Source organism: Rhizophagus irregularis, chromosome 18, assembly GCF_026210795.1.
Source record: "Rhizophagus irregularis chromosome 18, complete sequence".
In the NCBI taxonomy this organism is placed as follows: domain Eukaryota; kingdom Fungi; phylum Glomeromycota; class Glomeromycetes; order Glomerales; family Glomeraceae; genus Rhizophagus; species Rhizophagus irregularis.
Genome location: NC_089446.1, coordinates 918,885 through 942,133, shown reverse-complemented (window position 1 = coordinate 942,133; position 23,249 = coordinate 918,885). Strand labels below are relative to the sequence as shown.

At 26.4% G+C, this 23,249-nt stretch overlaps 6 protein-coding genes across 6 annotated transcripts; 2 read left to right on the top strand and 4 right to left on the bottom strand.

Moving 5' to 3' along the window:
- Positions 1-531: 531 nt before the first annotated feature.
- OCT59_009827 (uncharacterized protein) lies at positions 532-1,401 on the bottom strand (the record flags this gene model as incomplete). Its single annotated transcript, XM_066132634.1, has 1 exon — positions 532-1,401. One exon carries the CDS (start codon positions 1,399-1,401, stop codon positions 532-534), a length of 870 nt encoding a protein of 289 aa, XP_066000258.1.
- Positions 1,402-1,523: 122 nt separating this feature from the next.
- Positions 1,524-1,841, bottom strand: OCT59_009826 (uncharacterized protein; the record flags this gene model as incomplete). The annotated part of the gene is made up of 1 exon (XM_025332512.2): positions 1,524-1,841. One exon carries the CDS (start codon positions 1,839-1,841, stop codon positions 1,524-1,526), a length of 318 nt encoding a protein of 105 aa, XP_025170964.2.
- A 1,642-nt stretch (positions 1,842-3,483) lies between these two features.
- On the bottom strand, positions 3,484-5,725 carry OCT59_009825 (uncharacterized protein; the record flags this gene model as incomplete). The annotated part of the gene is made up of 9 exons (XM_025332511.2): positions 3,484-3,875; positions 3,949-4,008; positions 4,080-4,379; positions 4,450-4,746; positions 4,820-4,879; positions 4,968-5,076; positions 5,137-5,502; positions 5,570-5,589; positions 5,686-5,725. The coding sequence occupies 9 exons, from the start codon at positions 5,723-5,725 to the stop codon at positions 3,484-3,486; spliced, it is 1,644 nt and encodes a 547-aa protein (XP_025170963.1).
- Positions 5,726-6,039: 314 nt separating this feature from the next.
- OCT59_009824 (uncharacterized protein) lies at positions 6,040-8,089 on the top strand (the record flags this gene model as incomplete). Its single annotated transcript, XM_066132633.1, has 5 exons — positions 6,040-6,417; positions 6,536-6,716; positions 6,780-6,842; positions 6,923-7,656; positions 7,724-8,089. 5 exons carry the CDS (start codon positions 6,040-6,042, stop codon positions 8,087-8,089), a joined length of 1,722 nt encoding a protein of 573 aa, XP_066000257.1.
- Positions 8,090-9,041: 952 nt separating this feature from the next.
- On the bottom strand, positions 9,042-11,651 carry OCT59_009823 (uncharacterized protein; the record flags this gene model as incomplete). Its single annotated transcript, XM_066132631.1, has 1 exon — positions 9,042-11,651. The coding sequence occupies one exon, from the start codon at positions 11,649-11,651 to the stop codon at positions 9,042-9,044; it is 2,610 nt and encodes an 869-aa protein (XP_066000256.1).
- A 5,910-nt stretch (positions 11,652-17,561) lies between these two features.
- On the top strand, positions 17,562-21,194 carry OCT59_009822 (uncharacterized protein; the record flags this gene model as incomplete). Its single annotated transcript, XM_066132630.1, has 9 exons — positions 17,562-17,889; positions 17,974-18,555; positions 18,968-19,111; positions 19,256-19,386; positions 19,472-19,992; positions 20,068-20,244; positions 20,299-20,651; positions 20,717-20,792; positions 20,861-21,194. The coding sequence occupies 9 exons, from the start codon at positions 17,562-17,564 to the stop codon at positions 21,192-21,194; spliced, it is 2,646 nt and encodes an 881-aa protein (XP_066000255.1).
- Positions 21,195-23,249: the final 2,055 nt, after the last annotated feature.

Below are 23,249 nucleotides of genomic sequence, written 5' to 3'. Positions count from 1 at the left end.
TATTAATTATATGATAAAGAACATACAAATATATAAAATATATCTAAAGTTTGGTAACGAAATTACTTCCCTCCATGCTAAAACCGTTACTCCATACAGTAACGTGTAGTACTTTTTCCTACTACCTTAAATTATCATTAAACCATTTTTTAATTTTTCTAATCTAAATTTTTTTAATAATTTTACTATTTTCTGAATTTTTTTTTATTTTGAAAATTATCCTCGTATACAATTATCATATATAGATCACTGAATCATCAACAACCTTGTATCCTCAACCTTACAATGTTTATACTTTCAAATTTTAAAATTAATTATCCCATGCGTAATCTCATATAATAAATTTTCTAACGGAAACAATCTTAATTTTAGCGTGACCAAATCATAAAATTGCCTCCGTCCATCCCCATTTTCTGTAAAAACGTTAACTGCTTCTTTCCATAAATCAAATAAAACACATTTATTTTCCGTACACTTCCATAAATAGTCCCATGTTTCCACTTCATTTACACATTTATTTGATGAAACCCCTTAAACTCTCCTTTGATACAAAACATCGTAAGTTGGTAACGATTGAATGAAATTTTTAATTCTAAAAACTCTAGTTTGAGTATCCATCGCACTAGTTGATGAATTTAGTACTTTAATTTCGTTACGAATTAGCATAAACGAAATTTGCCAATTAATATCGAAACTTATATTAATAACAAATAATTGTTCTAATTGCTTTAATAGCATCATTTCTGCCTTATTGTTAAGATAACTAAGATCTTTGGCCCATTTTCTATAGCAACCTTCAATTATAAAATTATTCCAACGCAGATTATACTCATCAACTAATATATTACTCCAGATAATTCCAATGTCTAACATCGAAGATGCATTTTTCATAAGTTCCTTTTTCATTCCTTCGATTTTCACATTAAAATCTGATATATCTTCGAAATCATTATGGCTCCAATTAACTTGTAATTTTTTTTCCGATATTATCTGATGTAAAAACTTTAATAAAGTATAGTTTTTGTAATCTATCTTTCTCCTATTACTTGTCTCATTCTTAAATATTTCTAATTCTATAATAAATTTTTTATTAATTTCGATGTTGACGTACTTATCATCTGGCAATAATCCTATAGTGATAATTAATGTGATTAAAATTCTTTTCATTTCATTCATATCTTCGTTAATACTAAATTTTAAATTTGTATTAAAAATTTTCTTATATCTGTTTCCTTCTATATTGTTATTATATTTAAATATTGACATTGCCGTAATCGTTACTTTATCGATATCGCTCCATTTATTAACTAACTCATCGAAATTTTCCCAAACGAAATTTTCTTTATTTACACATATATAATTTAACCAAAGCAAAAATTCAGCTTCCCTTACATCTTCCATTTTTGTATCTTCATTTAATTCTTTATATTTCTTAGTAATTAAAATATTATTTTTATCGATGATATCAGACAGACTTTCAAATGGTTTCACACTTCCTTTATTACTTGACAATTCATTTTGTGTTATCTTGTTTTTATTTCTCTACTTAATTCATCTCCAATATTACAAGGTATTAAACAAACATCGTCCTCTCTATTTCTAGAAATATTTTTATAACATCCTGCGCACTTCTTTAACCAAGGAGAATCAAAATCATTATTCGTTTTTGATTCATCTATCGTATAATGTATCCCTAAACCATTCCATCCTTTACTTTTAGATTTACGTTTATATTTACAAAATACTATGCCTTCTTTTTCGTTCCACGTGATTATTTTATCTTTTTTCCTAGAAGCCACATCATCTAATTTCAAACATTCTACTAGTTTTTCTTCCGCCATATTGACTTTATATTTGTTTTTAATTTCTCTAGAATTTGCATCCTCACATACTTTCTCTTTTAAACGCTTGTACCACAGAAGTTCACCACCTCCATAATTAATAAAACCTCGTTCCACACAAAAATGTTGCCACTTCCTTCATTAGATATTCTTAGTATCGATATGACCATTAAATATGATTACCGAGCGGTCAGTATTATTAACGTTATGACATTATGAAAAAAAAATATGAAATCTTCTTTATATCTTGAAAGAAGGATGAAAATATATATTTAACTTATACTTGGTATAGCCACCTGCATCAAAGTATGATCCAAAATAACCTACAACTAATTAGTATTGCTAATTTTCACTTTTATAATCTAATTTTTTTTAATTATTTCTCCATTTTTTCGCTATCCAGTGATCAGATTGGCCACAAAATTACTATTATCGGATTCCTTTTTGACGTGCTGATTCTCTTTGACGAAATCGCACATGATAAAATTAACTAAAAATAAAGTTAAAATCAAATTCCTGCGCATAAAATCTAACCGCTTTCAAAGACAATATATTGAGTCCAAAATATTGCCACTCTAGTAATGGTAATAGAATCTGTCCTCTAGATGGCAAAAAAGTGAAAGGCTAAGGCCTAAGGTTTTCATAATTATATGCAGAATTTTATTTTGAATGTTAAAATTGATCCCATTTCTCTACGGGTTGATTTGAGAAATTTCTTCGTCGGACGTTATAAATCACTGATTATACAAGGTGACGATAAATATGCATAAATATAATCTACCGGGAGTATCAATGCATGTTCTCTACTTTTGTTTGTTATGGATCATAAGATTCAATGCCTAAAAAATATTCTAGTTATACTGAGTTTGATTTACTAATTTATTATTTATGTAAGTAACATAGAGCTTTTTTATATAAATTTTTAATATTTTTGTACCGAACATGTTCTTAAAGTTGACGTTTCAGAAATTCTACGAGATCTAATTAAAGAACATGGTCTATGTTTGTATAAATTTCATAACCACATAAAATCAATACATATCTGATATAATAATACATACTAGTTACCCGAGATCGTGTGTATCTATGAAAAAAAAAAATACTTTTGTAAATATTCCCTTCTTATTCTTTGCTAAAATGACTGGATATTTGCAAAAGAAAATTATCACTGTCATAAATGGAAATTTAATTTTAATCCTTTGCAGTCCCTCGCGAAGAATACTATTTAAAGTTTTTTTTTTATTTTTAAAATGTTTAAGAAATTATAAATTTAATAAAAATGGCACTTAAGTAATAATGTTACAAAATTTATTAAAATGTAAAATTATACATGATTTTTTCAGAAAAAATAGGTAAAATATTTAATAATTCGAGGTAATTTTAACGGTAATAATGATGCATGACAAAAAGTAAACAAAAATTAAACTTATTTCCATAATCCTAAGAAATTAAATACAAAAGAAAATAAATACAAAAGAAAATAGAATGTACTTGTACCGAAAAGGAATCCAAACTAACAAAACATAGTTAAATATATAGAGATTTTGACTAATAAATTACGGGTGAAATATTCGCTCCGACAAATACGTGAACATGCATACAGCATACACAATAATATACACTATAAAGTAATAGTATTTCATTATTCATATTTAAATAATACTTGGTATTTATCCTTAGTTTTTTGATTTTCGGCTGTTGCTAAAATTTCTATATTGTTAAAATTTAACGTGAATAAAATCTTCTGATCGTCGAAATCATCTAAAATTGGTATATCGATTTCCCAACTATTAAGTAATCTTACATCTTCTTCATCGCAATATTTAACGTCGGATTTAGATGTAATATACATATTAAATGAAACTTTCCTTTGAAATAGAGAAAACGGTTTGAAAGTTGTTGTATATTTATCTTTATCTTGGCTCGTAAGCAGTGTTCCTTTCTCGACTAATGTATGGAAAACTTTTACCATACCATTCGGTAATTTTTTAGATAATGGATCATCTGGTTCCCACTTACGAACAATATCAGTTCCTAAAGAAACACATTAGATAACATTACATAAATTAAAAAAATAAAATAATGATTAATTAATAATGAATATTACCATACGTCCATTTTAAAATACGATTTGTGATCACATGTTCTTTAATACCAAATTGAACAGCTGATAATATAGAAAAAAAAATTAGAACAGATTTAATAATAGAATTTAAAAGAACTATTTTTTATAATTACCTCCTTTAACTACTGCTAACATGGGATGAATTGGAACTGAAATACTTTTTACTTGATGATTAAATTCTTGTTTAATTCTCTTCTGTAAATATTTTGATTCACTGAAGCCACCGACCAATATAATTGCAGAACAATCACTGTTTAAATTTAGTTGGCCTCGGATTAATCGAATAATTCTTGCAATGATAGGATCAAACATATTTTTAACCTCTTCAGATGTGAGTTCAATAACCCATTCTAATTCTTCCATTATTTCAAGTTCACTACCTTTGCAATATTGCTTTAACGTTGGACAAAGTTCTAAACAACAAAATTAAAAGTGGATTTTAATAGCTTTGTACGTTCATTTTTAAGTATATGTATATTTTACCTTCAATATCTACTTCAGATATTTCTGCATCATCATCTCCTGTAAAAGGTAATTTAATTCTTCTACAGAACTCTTGGATTAAATATTGCATTTGACGATAATGATTGTTCTTTAAATTTTCAATTGTGGACTTTCCAACTTTTCTTTCAAGAAACTTAATAAATTCTTTATCAACATAACTAGAACCACAAAAGTCTCCCATACGCTCTGTTATTTCACCGAGTGTATAATCAACTAAAAGTTGTCGTGTTGTTAAATCTACTGTTCCACCACCACAATCAACGATCATGAATGAATCTACATTTGTGAAATAACTGATTAGAACTTGTTTGAACATCGGAGATGATGATCAAGTCAAAGAATACATTACCTCCTGGTTTTATTCCATTTCCACTTAAAGAATTCATACAATGAATTGCAGCAGCTTCGGCTTCGTATTAACAAATTGGTAACAAAAAAATTTAGACCAAGATAGATTATAACGAAACACGAATATATATATTTTGAAAGTTTCTTACGTTCCGTAATAAATTTTAAATTTCTACTATTTCTTGCATCCGTTAATTTAGCTTCGAAAGCGCATTGCCGCAGAATTGCTATTGCATTATTATCAAATTCAGCGGGTATCTACAACCATAAAGGTTTAATTTAAATTTTAGATTGTAATTTAAAAATAAATATACCTACCGTCAAAATAATAATAACTTGATCATGAAAGTCTAAATATTTATATTTATCGGACAAGTAATTTTTCATCATTTTACCAATCTCGTGTAAATAATCCGTGATAGCTTTCTTATAATCTAACCCTTCTGGTAAGTATGGTTTTTCTTCAATATTTCCTAAATGTAATTTAAATAATTCCACTGATTTTGAGTCATCCGCTGCATTACTTTTTCTTCGAATTGTTCGTTCTGCCAATGCTGGAATTCCCCATGATATTACGTTAAAATCCTTATCATATTTAAGTACAGTAGGCGTTTCAAGATTTCCTCCATCATAATCTTGAACATATATTTCCTCGGGACTGTCTTTGTGTGCGCATGCAAAACCCTATTTATGGGCACAAGTAGTTAGAATTCTTTTTATTTAGTGAGTATTTATTTTTAAATTAACATACCGAATAAGTACACCCAAAATCTAATACGAAATTAATTGTTTTTTTTTAATAAAATTTATATGTGAGCTTTTTTGAAATTTTATTGAAAAAACGAGCATTAAAATGTTGTTAAATACCAATAGCAGCTACTATACGAATGTCATTTGTTGCAGCCATTTTTAATAAATGGCATGAAAATTTATAAGTAATGATTTATGGCCCGCTTATTCAATTTTAATAAATTTGTTGTGTAACTGTCATTGCCTGTAAGCGGATGTTTAATTCCTTTTGGTTGAGAAAATGCATGATTTTTATAGAGGTCCTTCAATGTTCATCATTTCTTAATTAAATTTGTGATAACAACAAATAAAATGAAAATTTCCCGGAAAATTTTCCGTAAATAAACATTGTACTCCTATAGCCCGCTATATATGATGACCATTGTATCCCCTTAAAAGAAAATTCTTGAGTCAAATTTATTCCAAACCAATATGGAAGATACTAATTTTCTAGAAAATAATATTCGCGTTGTGGTTGGATTAGATTTTGGAACAACTTACTCTGGATTTGCATATTGTCATGTTTGCAATGAAAGAAATGTTTGTTCTAATGATAATTGGCACGGGGAAGTAGGTCAATTAAAAACCAATACAGTTCTTCAGTATGATGATACATACAATGTAAAATTATGGGGTGCCCCAGCTATGGCCAAAAAGCCCAATCGTCGAAACAGAGGACAAAACAATGAAAGAAATAGACCTGTTGAATTGTTCAAATTATATTTGGAAGATTTATCGGACAAATTAAAACCAAATCTTCCAGTTGAATATAAAAAAGCTATTACCGACTATCTTAGGGAAATCAGCAAGGTATATTTAAAATAAAAAAAAAAATTTTTTTCATGGTTGTCGATGTTTCAAAAAATCGATTTTTTAAGTTTAATTTTTTTATTATATTATTGCATATATATGTAAATGAATTTTCAAGGTAATTAAAGAAACTGTCGGGATACGATGGCCAAAGATCGAATATTTCGAGAATGTCCTTCTGATTCTCACCGTTCCTGCAGAATTTTCCGAAAAGTCAAAAGCGATCATGAGAATATGTGCATTTGATGCAGAATTAATTAAAGAAGCATGCTCAACAAATTTGCAATTTACTACAGAACGTAAGAATATTCAAAATTTCTATAATATTCTTGGATTTCTAAATTAGGATTTTTTTTTTTTAGCTGAAGCAGCTGCTGTATATTGCATGAAAAACCTTGAAAAACAGAATTTTGCACAACCAGGAAGTATGTTGTTCTTTTTTTAATTTTGATTATAAACATTATAACATTATAATTTATTAATTTACATATAATTTTTACAAAAGCTAATTTTATGATAGTTGACTGTGGTGGTGGTACAGTAGACTTAACAACTCATAAATTTATAAACAACGAACAATTGAGCGAAATAACTGAAAGAGCAGGCGATTGTTGTGGAAGTACTTTTATCGATGATGAATTTGTTAAATATTTACGAAAGACACTTGGAGATGAACCTATGGACTTGCTTAGAGATAATAACTATGATCAAATGCAATATTTGATACAACAGTTTTGTAAATATGGTAAAATTTCTTTTACAGGAGATGATCCGGATTTTTTATATGAGTTGGATATTCGAGATACGATTCCGATCTTAGAACAGCAATATATTGTTGATGATGATATCAGAGAAACTTTAGAAAAAAATGAATGGGTAATCGAAATTGATTTTGAAACTATGAAATCGATATTCGAGCCTGTTGTCCGAAAAATTCTCAAGCTGATAAAAGTTCAACTAGATAATGCTCAAGAAACTTGTTCTGCAATGTTTTTAGTTGGAGGTTTCAGTGAATCAAAATATTTACAAAAAAGAATTAAACAAGAATTTAGTCCTCGAATAAATGATATTTCAGTACCTATTCAACCTATGGCAGCAATTTCACGTGGAGCAGTAATTTACGGATTATCTATAAGATTAAATGATTTGAATACTGTAGGAAATAATGAAAATATGAAATGCGTTATTTCTTCAAGAGTTCTTAAATATACGTATGGAATTAAAACCGCGACTAAATGGGCAAGTTCTATTTTCATTTACAATATTTATTTCAACTACTTTTTAAAAAAACTTTATATTTGTTTAGGAAAGGGAAGATCCTGTACATAGAAAAACTCAAGATGGATTTATTGAAAAATTTCAATGTTTAGTTAGACGTGGCACTAAAATAAATATTAATCAGGAAATTAAAAGGTCTCGTGTACCGATTCATTCCGAGCAAAATGAAATGATTCATTGTTTATACTATACTAAAGAGTATGAAGCAGAATATTGCGATGATCCTGGCATGGAGCTTTTAGGAAAACTTCATATTGATCTTCCTGGTTCAGGTCTCGATAGACCTGTGTTATTTGGAATAACTTTTGGAAATATGGAAATTACTGCTACTTCAAAAAATGAACTTACTGGTCAAAGTTATAAAGCTATTTTCAAGTTTGACTTAGATAATTAAAAGCATAATTTTGATTCACCTCATCACGTGACGAACTTACCATTTTTTGATTGGCTGATTAAATTCAAAATTATCCTCGTTCGACTCGTTCGTTTATTGTTTCGATTCTCTTCCCCCTTTTTTAGTCACCCTTTTTTCTTCGTTCTCTTTTTTTCTTTCGTTTTTCTCTTTTCAATCTTCGTTGTATATTTTTCTTTTGTATATTTTTTTTTCGTTATTTGACATTTTTTTTTATTTTTCTTTTTAATTTTATACTTTGAGAGAATAAAACTCAATTAAAGGTACATTTTCTTTTTGTCTTTTTTTATTTTTTTATCATTCCTTACTAACTTTATTCATTCTTATTTTATGGGTTTCATCATTTTCTTCGTTTTCTTTGAGTATTGTCATTTTTGTTCTTTAACAGTCTCTTTTTGTTCTTTCCTTTGGGATTTCATCCTTCAATTTTTTTCATTAATTATTTCATTATAATCTTGACATTGACAGGCTTCACTTTTTATTTTGTATCATTATTACTAGTCCTATTAAAAATAAATAATCGAACAAAGTTTTTCTATTCAATTAGTAATAACATACAATAAATGATTTTTATAACCATATATTTATCAAATAAATTTCGATATTTCTATAATATAAAATGAAGTGCTTTAAAAAATGTGTTGTTTGCCGACAGAATTTTTTAAACGAAAAATTTCAAAGTAAAATAATTAGCCAATCAAGGATTAACCAATCAAAATTAATTTAGGAAGGCGAGTCTCACCAATAAATTTACTCGTTTATTATATATATATTTAAATAAAAAAAAAAGGATAAATTTCGACTATTTTCAGAATCTATTGATTTCCTCCTTGGCTAGGCTATCACCCTACCACCCAAATTATCTTGTTAGTTGTTACCTGAATTTCCACCATCTCGATTAACATGTGGCCCTTGATTGCTATTATCGCCATGATTACTCAGTACCATTAACTTGACAGACAATGTATGCACGTGAATAGACTTTTTGTCCTTGTTTACCATAATTTGAAACAAATAGAGGAAAGGAACACAATTCAACTAATGAATTGTTATCTTCATCTATATCATCTCTTCCTTCCATCAAATTTGGATCTATTTTATGGTTATATGGAAACCATTTATATTCAACAGCTGGTTCCTGAACTTTTAAGCGAAAAAAGCATATTCTAATTAATTCCCGTACTAGATTAGTTGCCATATCATCATGTTTTTTACTTTTTTTTGGATCTGTAATTGTGCGAAACTTATTAATTGATTCATTTAACTTATTTTTTATACTTAATATAACAGGATGTTCTTTATGTCCATCTTTAATAATATTCGCAAATCCAAGACTGCCTAGAAGTCCATACATTTGCTGACGCACTTTAATAGGCCCAGCTGAAATTATACCATTGGTTCCATCACGTTCTGTTGAAAATACCCTTATTAATTTAAGAAGATCATTAGTTTGTTTATAAATACTGCTTTCTAAGTCATCTGTTTGTTTATTACTATTGCTTTTGCTGTCATTGGTTTGTTTATCAATATTGCTTTGACCAGCATCAGTTTTTTTGCTTTGGCTGTTATCAATTTGTTTGCTTTGGCCATTATCAGATTGTTTATCAATATTGCTTTGATTATCATCTGTTTGTTTATCAATATTACTTTTGCTGGCATCAGTATTTTTGCTTTGGCTATTATTAGGTTGTCTATTATCAGGTTGTCTATTATCAGGTTGTCTATTATCAGGTTGTCTATTAATATTGTTTTGATTGTTATTGATTTGTTGTTTATCAGTATTGATTTGGCTGTTATCAGGTTGTTTATCAATATTGCTTTGATTTCCATTGCTTTGTTGTTTATCAGTATTACTTTTGCTGGCATCAGTATTTTTGCTTTGGCTATTATCAAATTGTCTATTAATATTGCTTTGATTGCCATTGATTTGTTGTTTATCAGTATTGGTTTGGCTGTTATCAGATTGTCTATTAATATTGCTATGATTATTATCTGTTTGTTTATCAATATTACTTTGGCTGGCATCAGATGTATTTTTGTTTTGACTATTATCAGATTGTTTATCAATATTGCTTTGATTGTCATCTGTTTGTTTATTAATACTGCTTTGGCTAGCATCAGTATTTTTGTTTTGGCTGTTATCAGGTTGTCTATCAATATTGTTTTGATTTCTATTGTTTTGTTGTTTATCAATATTAATTTGGCTGTCATCAGGTTGTTTATCAATATTGCTTTGATTGTCATCTGTTTGTTGTTTATTAGTATTGATTTGGCTGTTATCAGGTTTAACAATATTGCTTTGATTATCATCTGTTTGTTTATCAATATTGCTTTGACCAGCATCAGTTTTCTTGCTTTGGCTGTTATCAATTTGTTTGCTTTGGCTGTTATCAGGTTGTCTATCAATATTGCTTGGATTGTCATCTGTTTGTTTATCAATATTACTTTGACTGGCATCAGTATTTTTGTTTTGGCTATTATCAGGTTGTCTATTAATTTTGCTTTGATTGCCATTGATTTGCTGTTTATTAGTATTGATTTGGCTGTTATCAGGTTGTCTATTAATATTGCTTTGATTGTCAACTGTTTGTTCATCAATATTGCTTTGACCAGCATCAGTTTTCTTGCTTTGGCTGTCATCAATTTGTTTGCTTTGGCTATTATCAGATTGTCTATCAATATTGCTTGGATTGTCACCTGTTTGTTTATCAATATTACTTTGACTGGCATCAGTATTTTTGTTTTGGCTATTATCAGGTTGTCTATTAATTTTGCTTTGATTGCCATTGATTTGCTGTTTATTAGTATTGATTTGGCTGTTGTCAGGTTGTCTATCAATATTGCTTTGATTGTCATCTATTTGTTTATCAATATTGCTTTGGCTGGCATCAGTATTTTTGCTTTGACTGTTATTGATTTGTTTATCAATATTGCTTTTGCTGGCATCAGCATTTTTGTTTTGGCTATTATTGGTTTGCTTTTCAATATTGCGTTGGCTGTCATCAGTTTGTTTGCTTTGATTGTCATTGGTTTGTTTATCAATAATGCTTTTGCTGTCATTGATTTTTTTGCTTTGACTGTCATCAATCTGTTTATCAATATTGCTTTTTAATAATGGACCATCATATTTTAAAAAATATTTATTTGCACTTTTAATGACTTCTTCAAACACATGACGTTGTAAAACAGCTTTTGCTGGTGATAATTTTTCTTTAGATTGTACTTGTGCAGAACATCCATAAAGTCGCAATAATTTGTTTACTTCTTCAAAATTTACGTTTACTTTGGGTCTCAGATTTCCGATGTAATCTACAATCATCTTTTGTACTTTCTCAATATCTTTAGCAAAATGGGTGCTGTGATTTGTATCATTATCATTTAAAGAAAAAGTTGTTGCTTTACCAACGTAATTCTGCCATTTACTGTTTTCATCATTTAACTTTTTATTTTGTTTCCGAAGTAATTCAATTTCTTTGTCTTTATTAGCTATTCGCGTAAGTAAGTCGTCTACTAGCTCGATGGTCTGTTGATTTTGATCTGACATACCTTTTTTTTAACGAGCGTTGCTCTTAATAGATACGTTAGAGATTTTTAAAACTATAAGCTTTACAAAATTAAAAAACAGCCAGGTAGTAACATTTTAAAGAATTTACCGTATCCTTCGTATCTTTATATATGCAAGCTGTGTAACATTAGTAAATTAGGTTGTACTTCGGTTAAAATATTGGTGGATTATTATTCATTGATTCGATATAATCACATTAATTTGAGAAGTTTCACAACATTATTCTTTGTTATATTTCCTAATTAGTATTCATTTATTCTTTTTTTTTTTATTTCCGAATTTAGCTTTATTTATTTACCTATAAAGATAATTGACTCTTGAGTAACCAGCCCTACAAGATGGCCTTCTGTGATTTGTTCGGGTGACTCATTAATTCAGAGGGAAATGAATACATTTCCTAACCTAGCCTATTATAGATGATAGTTGTTGCACATGTGAATTTTAGAAAATCGAGACACATTTTTATGGTGATCTAATTCATAACTATGCCTTATTAAACTTGCCGATCCGCATATTGGTCTTGTAATGAAATTTTTACTGAAAATTCTTTGATCTTTTTTGTCCATATAGTTAAAATATTTTTTATAAATTTAAAATTTTACGTAAAAAATTTGTAAAAACATATGAAATCTTTTTTCCCCTTATTGATAAGTCATAAGTCTACCAATTTTTAACGAAATCACTAAATTTTGCCAAAAAAACTATGGGATTAGATTTTTTGATACAAGTATTAGACATCAAATATTACAAAGTTTGAAAATTTTGAGCGAATACTTAAATATTGCAAATTAGATAAATTTTGGCAATATTTCTTCATAAATTTATGCCACTTTTTTTTGTCTCATAAAAATATCAGCTAGAAGTCTTAAATTTTCCATACATACAGTATATTCTTTAAAAAGATTAATTAAAAAATGTAGAAAATTTTTTTATTTATGTTCTAATAATATCAAAACAGCAAAAACTTTGCAAAATTTTTTTTTCGGATTATTTTTCTTGGAAATTTCAATTTTTTATAAATAACCACAAAAAATCACTTTATAATATACTGTGCCGCCCTAATTATATTCTGAATATTATGAATTGTGATTATTAAGTAAAAATGGGTTTCAATTAATATATACGGATTAGCAATTAAATATTTTGACGTAACTATGCCTCTGTTTTAAAAACTCAGTTGTTTCATAATAAGAATTATTTCAGTTTGAATTCTTTCATTCAGCAATCAGCATTTATTAATTTAAGGCTCGAATTATTTATATTAATAGTGAATCAATTGATGGCTGAATAATGAATTTCAGTAGACAACGGTTAACATAATTAATTTTTAAATTTCTATATTTTTTGTTCATTTTTATTTTAAAAAAAAATTCTTTTTGCACTTAATGTTTTTAAATTTACAATCGGCATGCATTTCAATCGTCTAAGTAATTTGAAAGTAGCTTTATAAATTTGATCAGTTTCTTTGTTTTTAGATCCAAAGGTATTTCTATAGCTAAACAAATCGATCACCGTGGAATAAGTAGCGGGTCATCATTTTCTGCAAATATTCGATTTTAAATAAGTTATTTTAGTTAAGAAAATAATTAAATTCTATTAAAAATAATATACATATGTATTCCATAAGGCATAAGTATATTTAACTTCACGTGAAATTATACTGACTTTATTATAAATTTCATGACATCACATATAACCGTTAACCATAGATCAGTATTGGAATTAACTTAGTTTCGGCCAACACAATTCAGCGCAGCAGATCACCTGATATCTATGAGTCGTGCATTTATTTAAAAGTTTACATTGTATTGATATTATAATATTATAAGTATATTTTAGATATACCAAATTTTTATACCTTTTAATATATAAATCAGATATAATAAAATATTTGTTTTATCTCAAAATTGCCTGAATGGAGGGTTCGTTATATCAAGTTTTGACTGGCAGTAGAAATTATAGAGAAAAAAATGTAATAAATGTAAATATTCACATAATATAATTAAGAATATTAATAGTCAATTAGTCATATAAGATTTATTCTGTATAAATACCTTTTGAATTCCAAATTTCCAATTCTATAGAAAACAGAGTTGTTTGTCCGGAGCGTAGCGAAGGACTTTCTATTGTAGAGCACTTATAACGAACCAAAAATTTGGATTAACTCATGAAATTTTCCTTCTGTCCATCCGCTGACGTCACCTCACTAAATACCCCTGCTTTTTCCTTTCTTTAGTATTTATGTAAATCACTTTTTTACTTGTTTCACTGATGATTTTGTATTTTATTTGGTGTTACGTATTTTTATATTATGCTATTTTTGTAACCGATTTTTTTTAATAAGCGCGATGGTTTCTGTTTCCTAGTTTTTAAAATAAAATTAAAGAAATACAATTTCTTCAATTTGTGGCTTAACAGAATCAAATAAATTTTTATACATGTAATACATTGCAAACAAAAATTGGGATATTAGTACTATAGTTAGAACTCAATAATAATGAACTCTCCATCAATGAAAAAATTGTATATTAAAATTTATAAGTTTAAGATAAAATCATAAAAAATTACTTTATCATAAATTCATTGTATCACATAATCATTATATTAAGTTCTGACTGTAATGTATTAATAACTAATCATTTAACATTGTTCAGTAATCCATTTGATTTGTCTTGACGAAAAGCTGTGTTATATTTTTCTATGATCACTAGTTATTTAATTAAAAAGTACATATTACATTGTATATTTTGCATTTATTAAAAATTTTAAAGCAAATAAAATTAAATGTTTTTAAAAAAATAACAAGTACAAGAAAAAATTTTAAAAATTGGGTGTTGCTAGTGGTGATCATCACCACACCACTTAATTCTGGCCGAAAATTATAATTTTGGCCAGAGTTAAAAAATACATCATAATTTTTTTTCAAAATTTCAATTTAAATAATAAATGTATAAAACAAACCTGAGTAGATACTAATCACATTAAAATTTGAAAATTGACTAAAAAAAATCTTTTTAAACCAATAAAATTGTATTATACTTATAAAATCAAACTTTCCTGTTTTTCTCAAAAACTATCTGAATAACAACCTTTATAATCTAAGAGAAACTTGGTTTACTCATAAATTTACATATAATAATATTATTTAATTATAATTAGAATAATATTTCAGTCAAAAATTTTAAAAATTCAAAAAATATTTTTATAGATAATATAGCTGCAAATATTCAAAAATTATATGATCAGTTAAATCAGTATTTATCTAAGGGAAGAATATTTATTTGAGATAATTTAAAGATATAATATTTGATAGTTATATAAAAATTTAGTTATAGTTATATTTATTTATAGATTATTTATATTTATTTATAATTATTATTTTTTTTTGTCACAGTATATTTGCAGTTTATTAAAGTAAAAATAAAAGAAATTGTATACAAAGTATAATTCTATAAACTACTCTAATATTATTAAACTACAAACCACTTATCATACATAAAGTATCTCATGTATGCATTATTAAATAATCATTTAACTTTGTAGGTAGACTATATTTATAACAAATCATTTTAGCCTTGTGACCCTATCTTTAATATCAGGTGATCACAGAATCCACATTTTTTTTATAGTTATTTATATTTAGATTGGTTTATTTATAATTAAGTTATAAATAGTTTATTAGTTATAAAAATAGATAGAAGTAGATAGAAAGATTATATCATTATAATATAATTGAAAAATTAAAGAATTGAGAGATTATAGAATATTTAGTAAAATATCAAATTATTATAAAAAGAATGAGTTTTGGATTTAGATTTAAAAGCTTTTGCTTAAAATATTAAACAGAAATTATTGATAATTATTTAATTGTTAATAAAGAGTTATTATTGTAATTTTATTGTAAAAAATGATAATAATTAAATAATGAATTTAAAAAAAAATAAAATACACTTAAGAAAGACTATCCAAGTTTAAAATTGTAATTAAAATATATTGAAAGAAGATTATCCAAATTGAATTTATAATTAAAGATATTAAAAGAAATAAACATAATAAATTGTTAAATTATTAAATTGTTAATTTTATTTACTAACTAGAAATACGTCTAATACCAGAAACTCCGTCTTTGGACAACCTTGTTATAATGTCAATAATTTAATGTGCAATTGTTATTTGTTTAATTAAAATATAATATAATGATAATAAAATCATAAATGAAGATGAAAGAAAATAAAATAAAAATAAATAAAAATAAAAAGTAAATTAAAAAATAATAAAAAAATATTTACATCAATTTCATTGTTATTTCCCAACGAAAATTTACAATTATTTACTAATAGAACTTGGCTAGTATTTGTTAGTTTTGGGATATAACATGATGTTGAAGGATCAATTGGATAAAAATTAGTTATATTGAATGATTGTATTGAATCATTTTCATTTAATTTTATTATGCCAGTTATGCCAGTTGCAGAACCAATAAAAAATTTGGCACAGTAGATTTCTTATAATTTGTAATATATAAGATTATGAAAAGTTAAGCTGGTATTTTTGATTACTATAGATAAAAAAATAATACAAACATTTTTTTTAATAATCTTTATATAAGTTTTTTATTAAATAGTTGGGAAATTTATTTTAATTATATGTGAAAATAATTATCTAAATTTTATAGGAATTTTTTTTTGGAAATTTTTTAACATATGAAATGTTTATGTAAAATTATATTTTGTATTTTATTATTATATATATATATAATAAAATAATAAAAATTTGTTTGATTGTCTAAAAGATAAATTTGACAAGTATATAATAAATTTATTAGTAATTGTTTGGGATTTTGTTGATTAGCTAATAAATTTTCAAATGAAAAAATATTTGCCATCATTTTAATTATTGTATAAAATAAAAAAAATAAAATCAAATAATTTTTTTATTAAATAAAAACTATGATACGTTTTTTAACTTTTTTTCATAAAAATCAACAAAAAAAATCAGTAATTGAATAAATATTATTTTATTATTTATATAAGATTGAAATTTTATTCACGTAGATCATCAAATTATCACTGTAAAAATGTTCTAAATTTTAATTGGTTAATTTTAAAATAGTTGATATTCTATGGTAAATATTAAATAATAATTTATTTATTCTATAGTAAATATTTAATAATAATTATTGTAACTATTGAATAATAAAAAACAAAAATATTTTATTTGGTAATGTAATATTTTTTTTAAAAAAAAGCCAAAATTAATAAATCAAGTGACATATTTTAAAAAATTTTTATGTAGATCATTAAAAATTTCAATTTACTTATGAAAAAAAAATAGATTTTTTAAACTTTTTTTTTAAAATTACTGTTAAAATTTTATATTAATTTAATAAAAATAATTTATTGTATTTATTGTACAAAAAATTAAATATCTATCTAATTAAAAAAATTTTGTCATATTTAGATTGCCCTGTATAAATAACTTTGAATTGTGTAACATTAAAAAGTGTGATATTCTTGCGTTCAGTTTATTTTGTATTTATTATATCATAATTAACCGACTATAATAACCAATCTTTAAACTAATATATTTTCAGTTAAGGGATAAATCATCACTCATTAGGATAAAATGATCGGCAATCTATAATTAATTTTACGGGCTTTGTATTAATAAAAAAACCGTTTTTTGGAATGTTCCGTTCTTTATATTAAAATTTTTCTAATGAGTAAAAAAAAACAGTATACAATAACTCTTCTAGCCAAGGGAGATATTATACAAGACTTACATTATGGTATTCATGCACGATATTGGTAGGAACCACGCAAATTTAACCAAACTAGCGAAACTAGCGTTAAGTCTAATCAAATCTGCATTAAAGCAATACCCTATCAAATGTTTATGTCTATTAATTGCTGTTTAAATGATGAGAACTTTGCAATAACAATTCTTGATAATAAACAAACACACAAGCCAAGTTTTCGTTGTCTTTGTAATGGCAAAGATTCTGGAATTCAACAATCGGCTTCTGCAGCTATTAACAACACGTATAAACAAGTTTTTAGAAAGAATAAGACAGAGTATTCGGGAATGGTTGTTATGGGATTTGATGATGAAATAATTATTAATGAATTATTGTCTGATATTTTATTTATTCCAATTTTTATTCGTATAGATCAAATTTTAATTGTGGTTAGTCAAATTGGTATTTCATCTCATAAAGGTTGTTACGGTGCTGGTCCAGGATTTCTTTCTACACTTATAACAAAATATAAGGGCAAACAATCACTTTTTGTATAATCTATAGAAGATAATTGTAATTTAGATGTTTATGATGGCGATATTAATCAATACCATAACGAAGGAATTACTCCTGACGAAATTTGGAAGTCTATTAATATTCTTAACAAGTTTGACGGGGCAGCTTTATTTGGAATTACCAATTCATATGTTCAACAAGAATTGGACAAGTTAAGAAATAATTCAATCACATGTACGAGCAATGATTGGAATGATATTGATAAGTTGAATCTTATATTTAGACAACAAATAAAAACTCGTAAAATTGCCAGTCCATTTTCAGATTGGTCAAAATTATTTAAGAATTGGTACGAACAAAATAATACAATAATTCAATTTCCTAATATTTTATTTCAAATCTATCCAGCTAATTATCAGTTTCAAGAAAAAGAATTAGGTGCATGGCGAGCAATGTTTCGTGCCTCTGGTTGTATTAATATTACTCCATTTACAAAAAAACAATACATAATCGAATTTTGGACAAAAGCACCAGATCCTTTATCTGATAGAGACAATTTAGCAAATCTTTATAAATCAGGAATGTTATTGTTGGTAGAAAAGAAATCTTCTTTTCAGCCTGATAGTGAAGGTGAAATACTTTGGAAAAGTCTGCAAGAAGCTTTAAAGGCAAATAAAAAAGGAATTGATGGAAAAATAAGAATTCTTTCAATTATTGCTGAAAATTTTACATATAAAAAACTCAAAGAAAAGCTTAAGGTAAAACCTTTTTACCATCAATTTCCAATTTCTTCTTCGTCACTAACCTTCAATTCTTTTTCGTCACAAATCTTCAATTTCTTCTTCGTCACCAACCTTCAATTCTTCTTCATTACCAATCTCCAATTTCTTCTTCGTCACCAATTCTTCTTTGTCACGTCACCAATCTCCAAATTTTCTTTGTCACCAATTTCCAATTTCTTCATCATCACCAATCACTAATTTTTCTTTGTCATCAATCCCAATTCTTCATCATTGATTTTCAATTCTTTATTTTCATCAAGTAGGAAATGATATAGTCAATTCTGCACGAAAACACGCAAGACTATATGGTCCAGGAGTACCAACCTTAGTAAAAACAAAAAGAACTGTTAAACGTATGTCAGAAGTTAAAGAAAAACAATTTTTAATGTTTTTTCAAGATCGAAGTATAGTTACACAAAGTTCTTACCAGGTTGATAAAAATGGATTACCAATATTATATATGCGTGATCAAAAAATTAAATTGTGGAAAAAATTTGAAGAAACTTTTCCTAATGGAATGAAAAAAACATCATTTATGGGTTGATTAGCAAACTGCAGTAATATTAAATATCGAGATGATATAGGTGGACTTTGTCTTACCTGTAATGATTATGGCTATATTCCATTTGAATCCTTAATAGCTATTGCACGCAATACATTTTTACAAAAGGATCAACTAGTAAGTAAAAAAATATTCTTTGATAAATATATTATTGTAATAAAATACATAATAATCGTAATTTACCTATTTATCACATCATTAGAATAGTGTATTACAAAAAATTGATGCTTTGAAACGTCATCTGCGTCGTGGTTATGAAAGAGAATTAGTGGTTAATGCTGATGGTACAACAAAACATGATTCTTGTATTTCTCATTGTTTGCCATATGCTTTTGGAAATTGTCTTGAAAATCATAACTCACGATGCTCAGAATGTGACCAATTTTTTGAATTTTTTGAATTCATGCATCTATATATAAAAGAAGATCAAATAGCTACTTTAGAAGAAACTAAAGAACACTTACAGTATTATTTGGCCCATTCAACACGAAAGATATATTTGAATTCTCAATTTAAAGCTACTTTGGCAAGTCTTGATGAGGATGGTGCATTATTTGTTGCTGATTACAAGATAAGAATTTTGCCAAGATCTGCTCGAGAAACAAAGGCAGAGTTTTTTGGTAAAAGAGGATGGACCCTTTATACGATCTTAATGTTTAGAAAAAAAGAAAATTGTGAGGAATTAGAGATAAGAGCTTATGATCACTGGTCAACTGATACTAAGTAAGATGCTTGGTTTACCGCCTCTTCATTTGAAGCTGTTTTTGAAACAATAAAACATAAACCAAAATGGATCAGAATAATGTCAGACAATGGAGCACATTATCATTCATCAGAACTTATGGCTATAATTGCACATTGGAATGAATGGTACCAAATTGAAGTTCGTGATTGGCAGTTTCTTGAACCAGGCGAAGCTAAATCAACTATTGATTCCCATCATGCTGCAATAAGTATTCTATTGCTTATTGCTGTGTAATAAATTACACATTAAAATCATATTTACCTTTAGATTGCCCATTCAATTAGAAGATATGTTCGAATTGGATATGATGTTCGTGAAGGAAAAGATATAGTGGAGGCGGCTAAACATTTATCTGGTACATCATTGGCAAATTTAGAACCAGATCGAGATCAATTGGGATCAAATGTCAAAACGATAAAGGGCATTTCAAACTTGTTTTATTGGAAATGGCCAGTTTCTGGTGAAATGATAGGTTACATATGTGCACGATCACTCCCACATTTTGGACCATGGAACAATTTCTCTCCTTCTACAATTGCCAAACTTTGCACCAAACCAATTGTTCGTCCCCATCCAAAAATTTCTGAACAAACTGAACCTGAATCAGCTTGGACAATTCCAATTCCAACTCTGCCAGGTGATCAATTGTAAAAAATATTTTTTTTAGGTTCGTTAAGAGCCTTTGGCTAATGCATTCTATAGATACAGATACGGTTGATCCTATTGTACCAGAATTTATGGATAATAATAATGAAAATGATGAATTAGAAGATGCAAGGTAAATAATGTGAAGTTTAAAACAAATATAATTCAAATTAATTTCTTACATGTTTTGTATTGAATTAGTTCTATTGACGTAAAATTTCAATTTCCTATGGGATGGACGCTAAAAAGCAATCAAAAATTTGGAGGAAAAGGGAAAGGAAAAAGGATGAAAAAGAAAGTAAAGGAGTTGTTAAAAAGTTTTTTCTTGAATGGAAATCTCAACCAAAAAGATAAGATGTTAGCAAAGGATATGTATAATGAATTGATGAAATTTGTTGAATCTGGGGAATTAGAAGCTGAAGATGTCCCTAAGATAACAACAATACAAAATTGGATTTCAACTTATGCACGAACCTTCAAAGAACAAGCTACAGAAAATATGGTAAAAGATATTCGTGATGAGAGTTCTTTATAATAAGCAGAAATGTAAATTGTATATTAGAACGAAATACAAGAAATTATACGCAAAAACTAATAAATAAAACTAAATAAAGGCTTTAAAATCAAATAAAAACCAAATACAATTCGGTTGTGGTTAAAATTATTCAAAAATATTTCACTCAATATTTGAATCAGCTGGAAATTTGCGGTCGGAATGTCGTGTTTCTCTATAGTAAAGTCGATGACGATGAACTTTAGCGATTTCAAACTTTGCAAGTGGCTTGGCTAGGATTGACACTATTTATTGCTGTATTCAGAATTTTCATTAAATATCACGTGAGAAGACGTCAATCTAACAAAAATCGGGTTTTAGCCATTTTCGGCAATGATTTGCGTAAACCATTATTATTAAATTTTACCTATTGGGTACCGAACTGTCACTTAATTAAAATTTTAACTTAATTTTTTTTTATTCTGATGGATTAATACTAACAAAAAAAAGTATAATTTTTCTTATTAATTGCATTTATTTGCAGTTATTTCTATTTTCTTAGTTACCACAAACTAATAATAGTTTTTTTTATTTTTCAGTTTTTACCATAAAAACTGAAACTACCGTATATAGCAGATCACAGTACCCCAGATATCTTGCAAAAATCGGGGTTTGATCCTGTACCCCCAAGTACTAAACAAAGCTTAAAAATTCTGTTTTTTGCGAATATCTCACGATCTATTAGCCCAATTTGAACAATCTTTTTTTATTTTGAAGAGCTCAATGAGAGCTATCAAACAAAAAAAAGATGGCCCAAATCTGATAACTAGATCATAAGATAATTGTAAAATATCCCTTCAGGTACTATACAATTCCATGAAATTTTCAAGGAAGGTACTATGCATAGGGAGGATAGGTACTATGGCCCGTGATATACGGTACCTTTTTAGTCTTTTTTTTTATTAATTTTTATTTTTCTTTATCATTATTGTTTCTTTTGATTAACTTAACCAAAATTTTTTCTTATTCTTTTTTGTTTTGTTTTATTTTTATTGGATTTTTTTTTAATCAGAAATTCAGAATTTATCAAATTTTTTTTTAACCAAAAAAATACAATTTATTTTTTTTTTTTGGTTTAGGACAAGACTATAGAACTATGTCCTATAGCCTTTTCAAGATTTTTTTTTTAATGAGAATTTTTTTGATTTAGTGAAAACTTTTTTTATTTATTGAGATTTTTTTTTTCAATTTAGTGTAAACTATTTTTTGTTTATGAGATTGTTTTTTTCAATGTTTTTGATAAATTTTTTTTAGTGAAATTGTTTTTAATTATATAGATATTTTGTAATTAAATCTATAATAAATTTTTTGATAAATCTATATATCTAAAAACTACAAAAAAATTTGTCTGATATTTGGATTAGTATAATTTGAATTGTGTAACTTGAAATTCCATGCAATATGATTAAAACCTGTGACTGTGATATGCCTCCACCTGATTTATTTATCCGTGATATTCCAATCAACTAATACAATTTCAGTTAATGAAATTTTACTTTAATCAGAATTTTTTTTTTTGATTATTAATTTTAAATTTTTTGTTTTTTTTCAAACTGAAAAAAAATTGAACATAATATAAAATAATAAAAAATAATTATAAAATTTATAATTAATTAATAAAAATATTTGTAGTATTTTCATAATATTAAAGTTTTTTCAAAAATACTTCTAAAAAATTAATCAACTTTTATTGAAAATTATTTTTTCACAATTCTTAATAATCTGAATTTCACTCTACACTCAAACATCAAATCATTAATATAAATAGCTATATTATTTTAAAAATAATTTATTATTTATATCATTCTAATATTATAAATATAGTTTAATACATATTTTTTTGTTACCTAATTATTACCATATTAAATTCTTAATTATAAACAAAAAATTTCTTTAACTTACTTAGTATTACATTATAATACTAAATCTTTCTATTTAAAAAAACTCATTGGTCCTAATGCAAAGCAATGGGTGACAGTTAGTATTTATTGAAAGTAATTTTCTTTTTATTAAAAAAAAAAATTAAATAAATCAAGT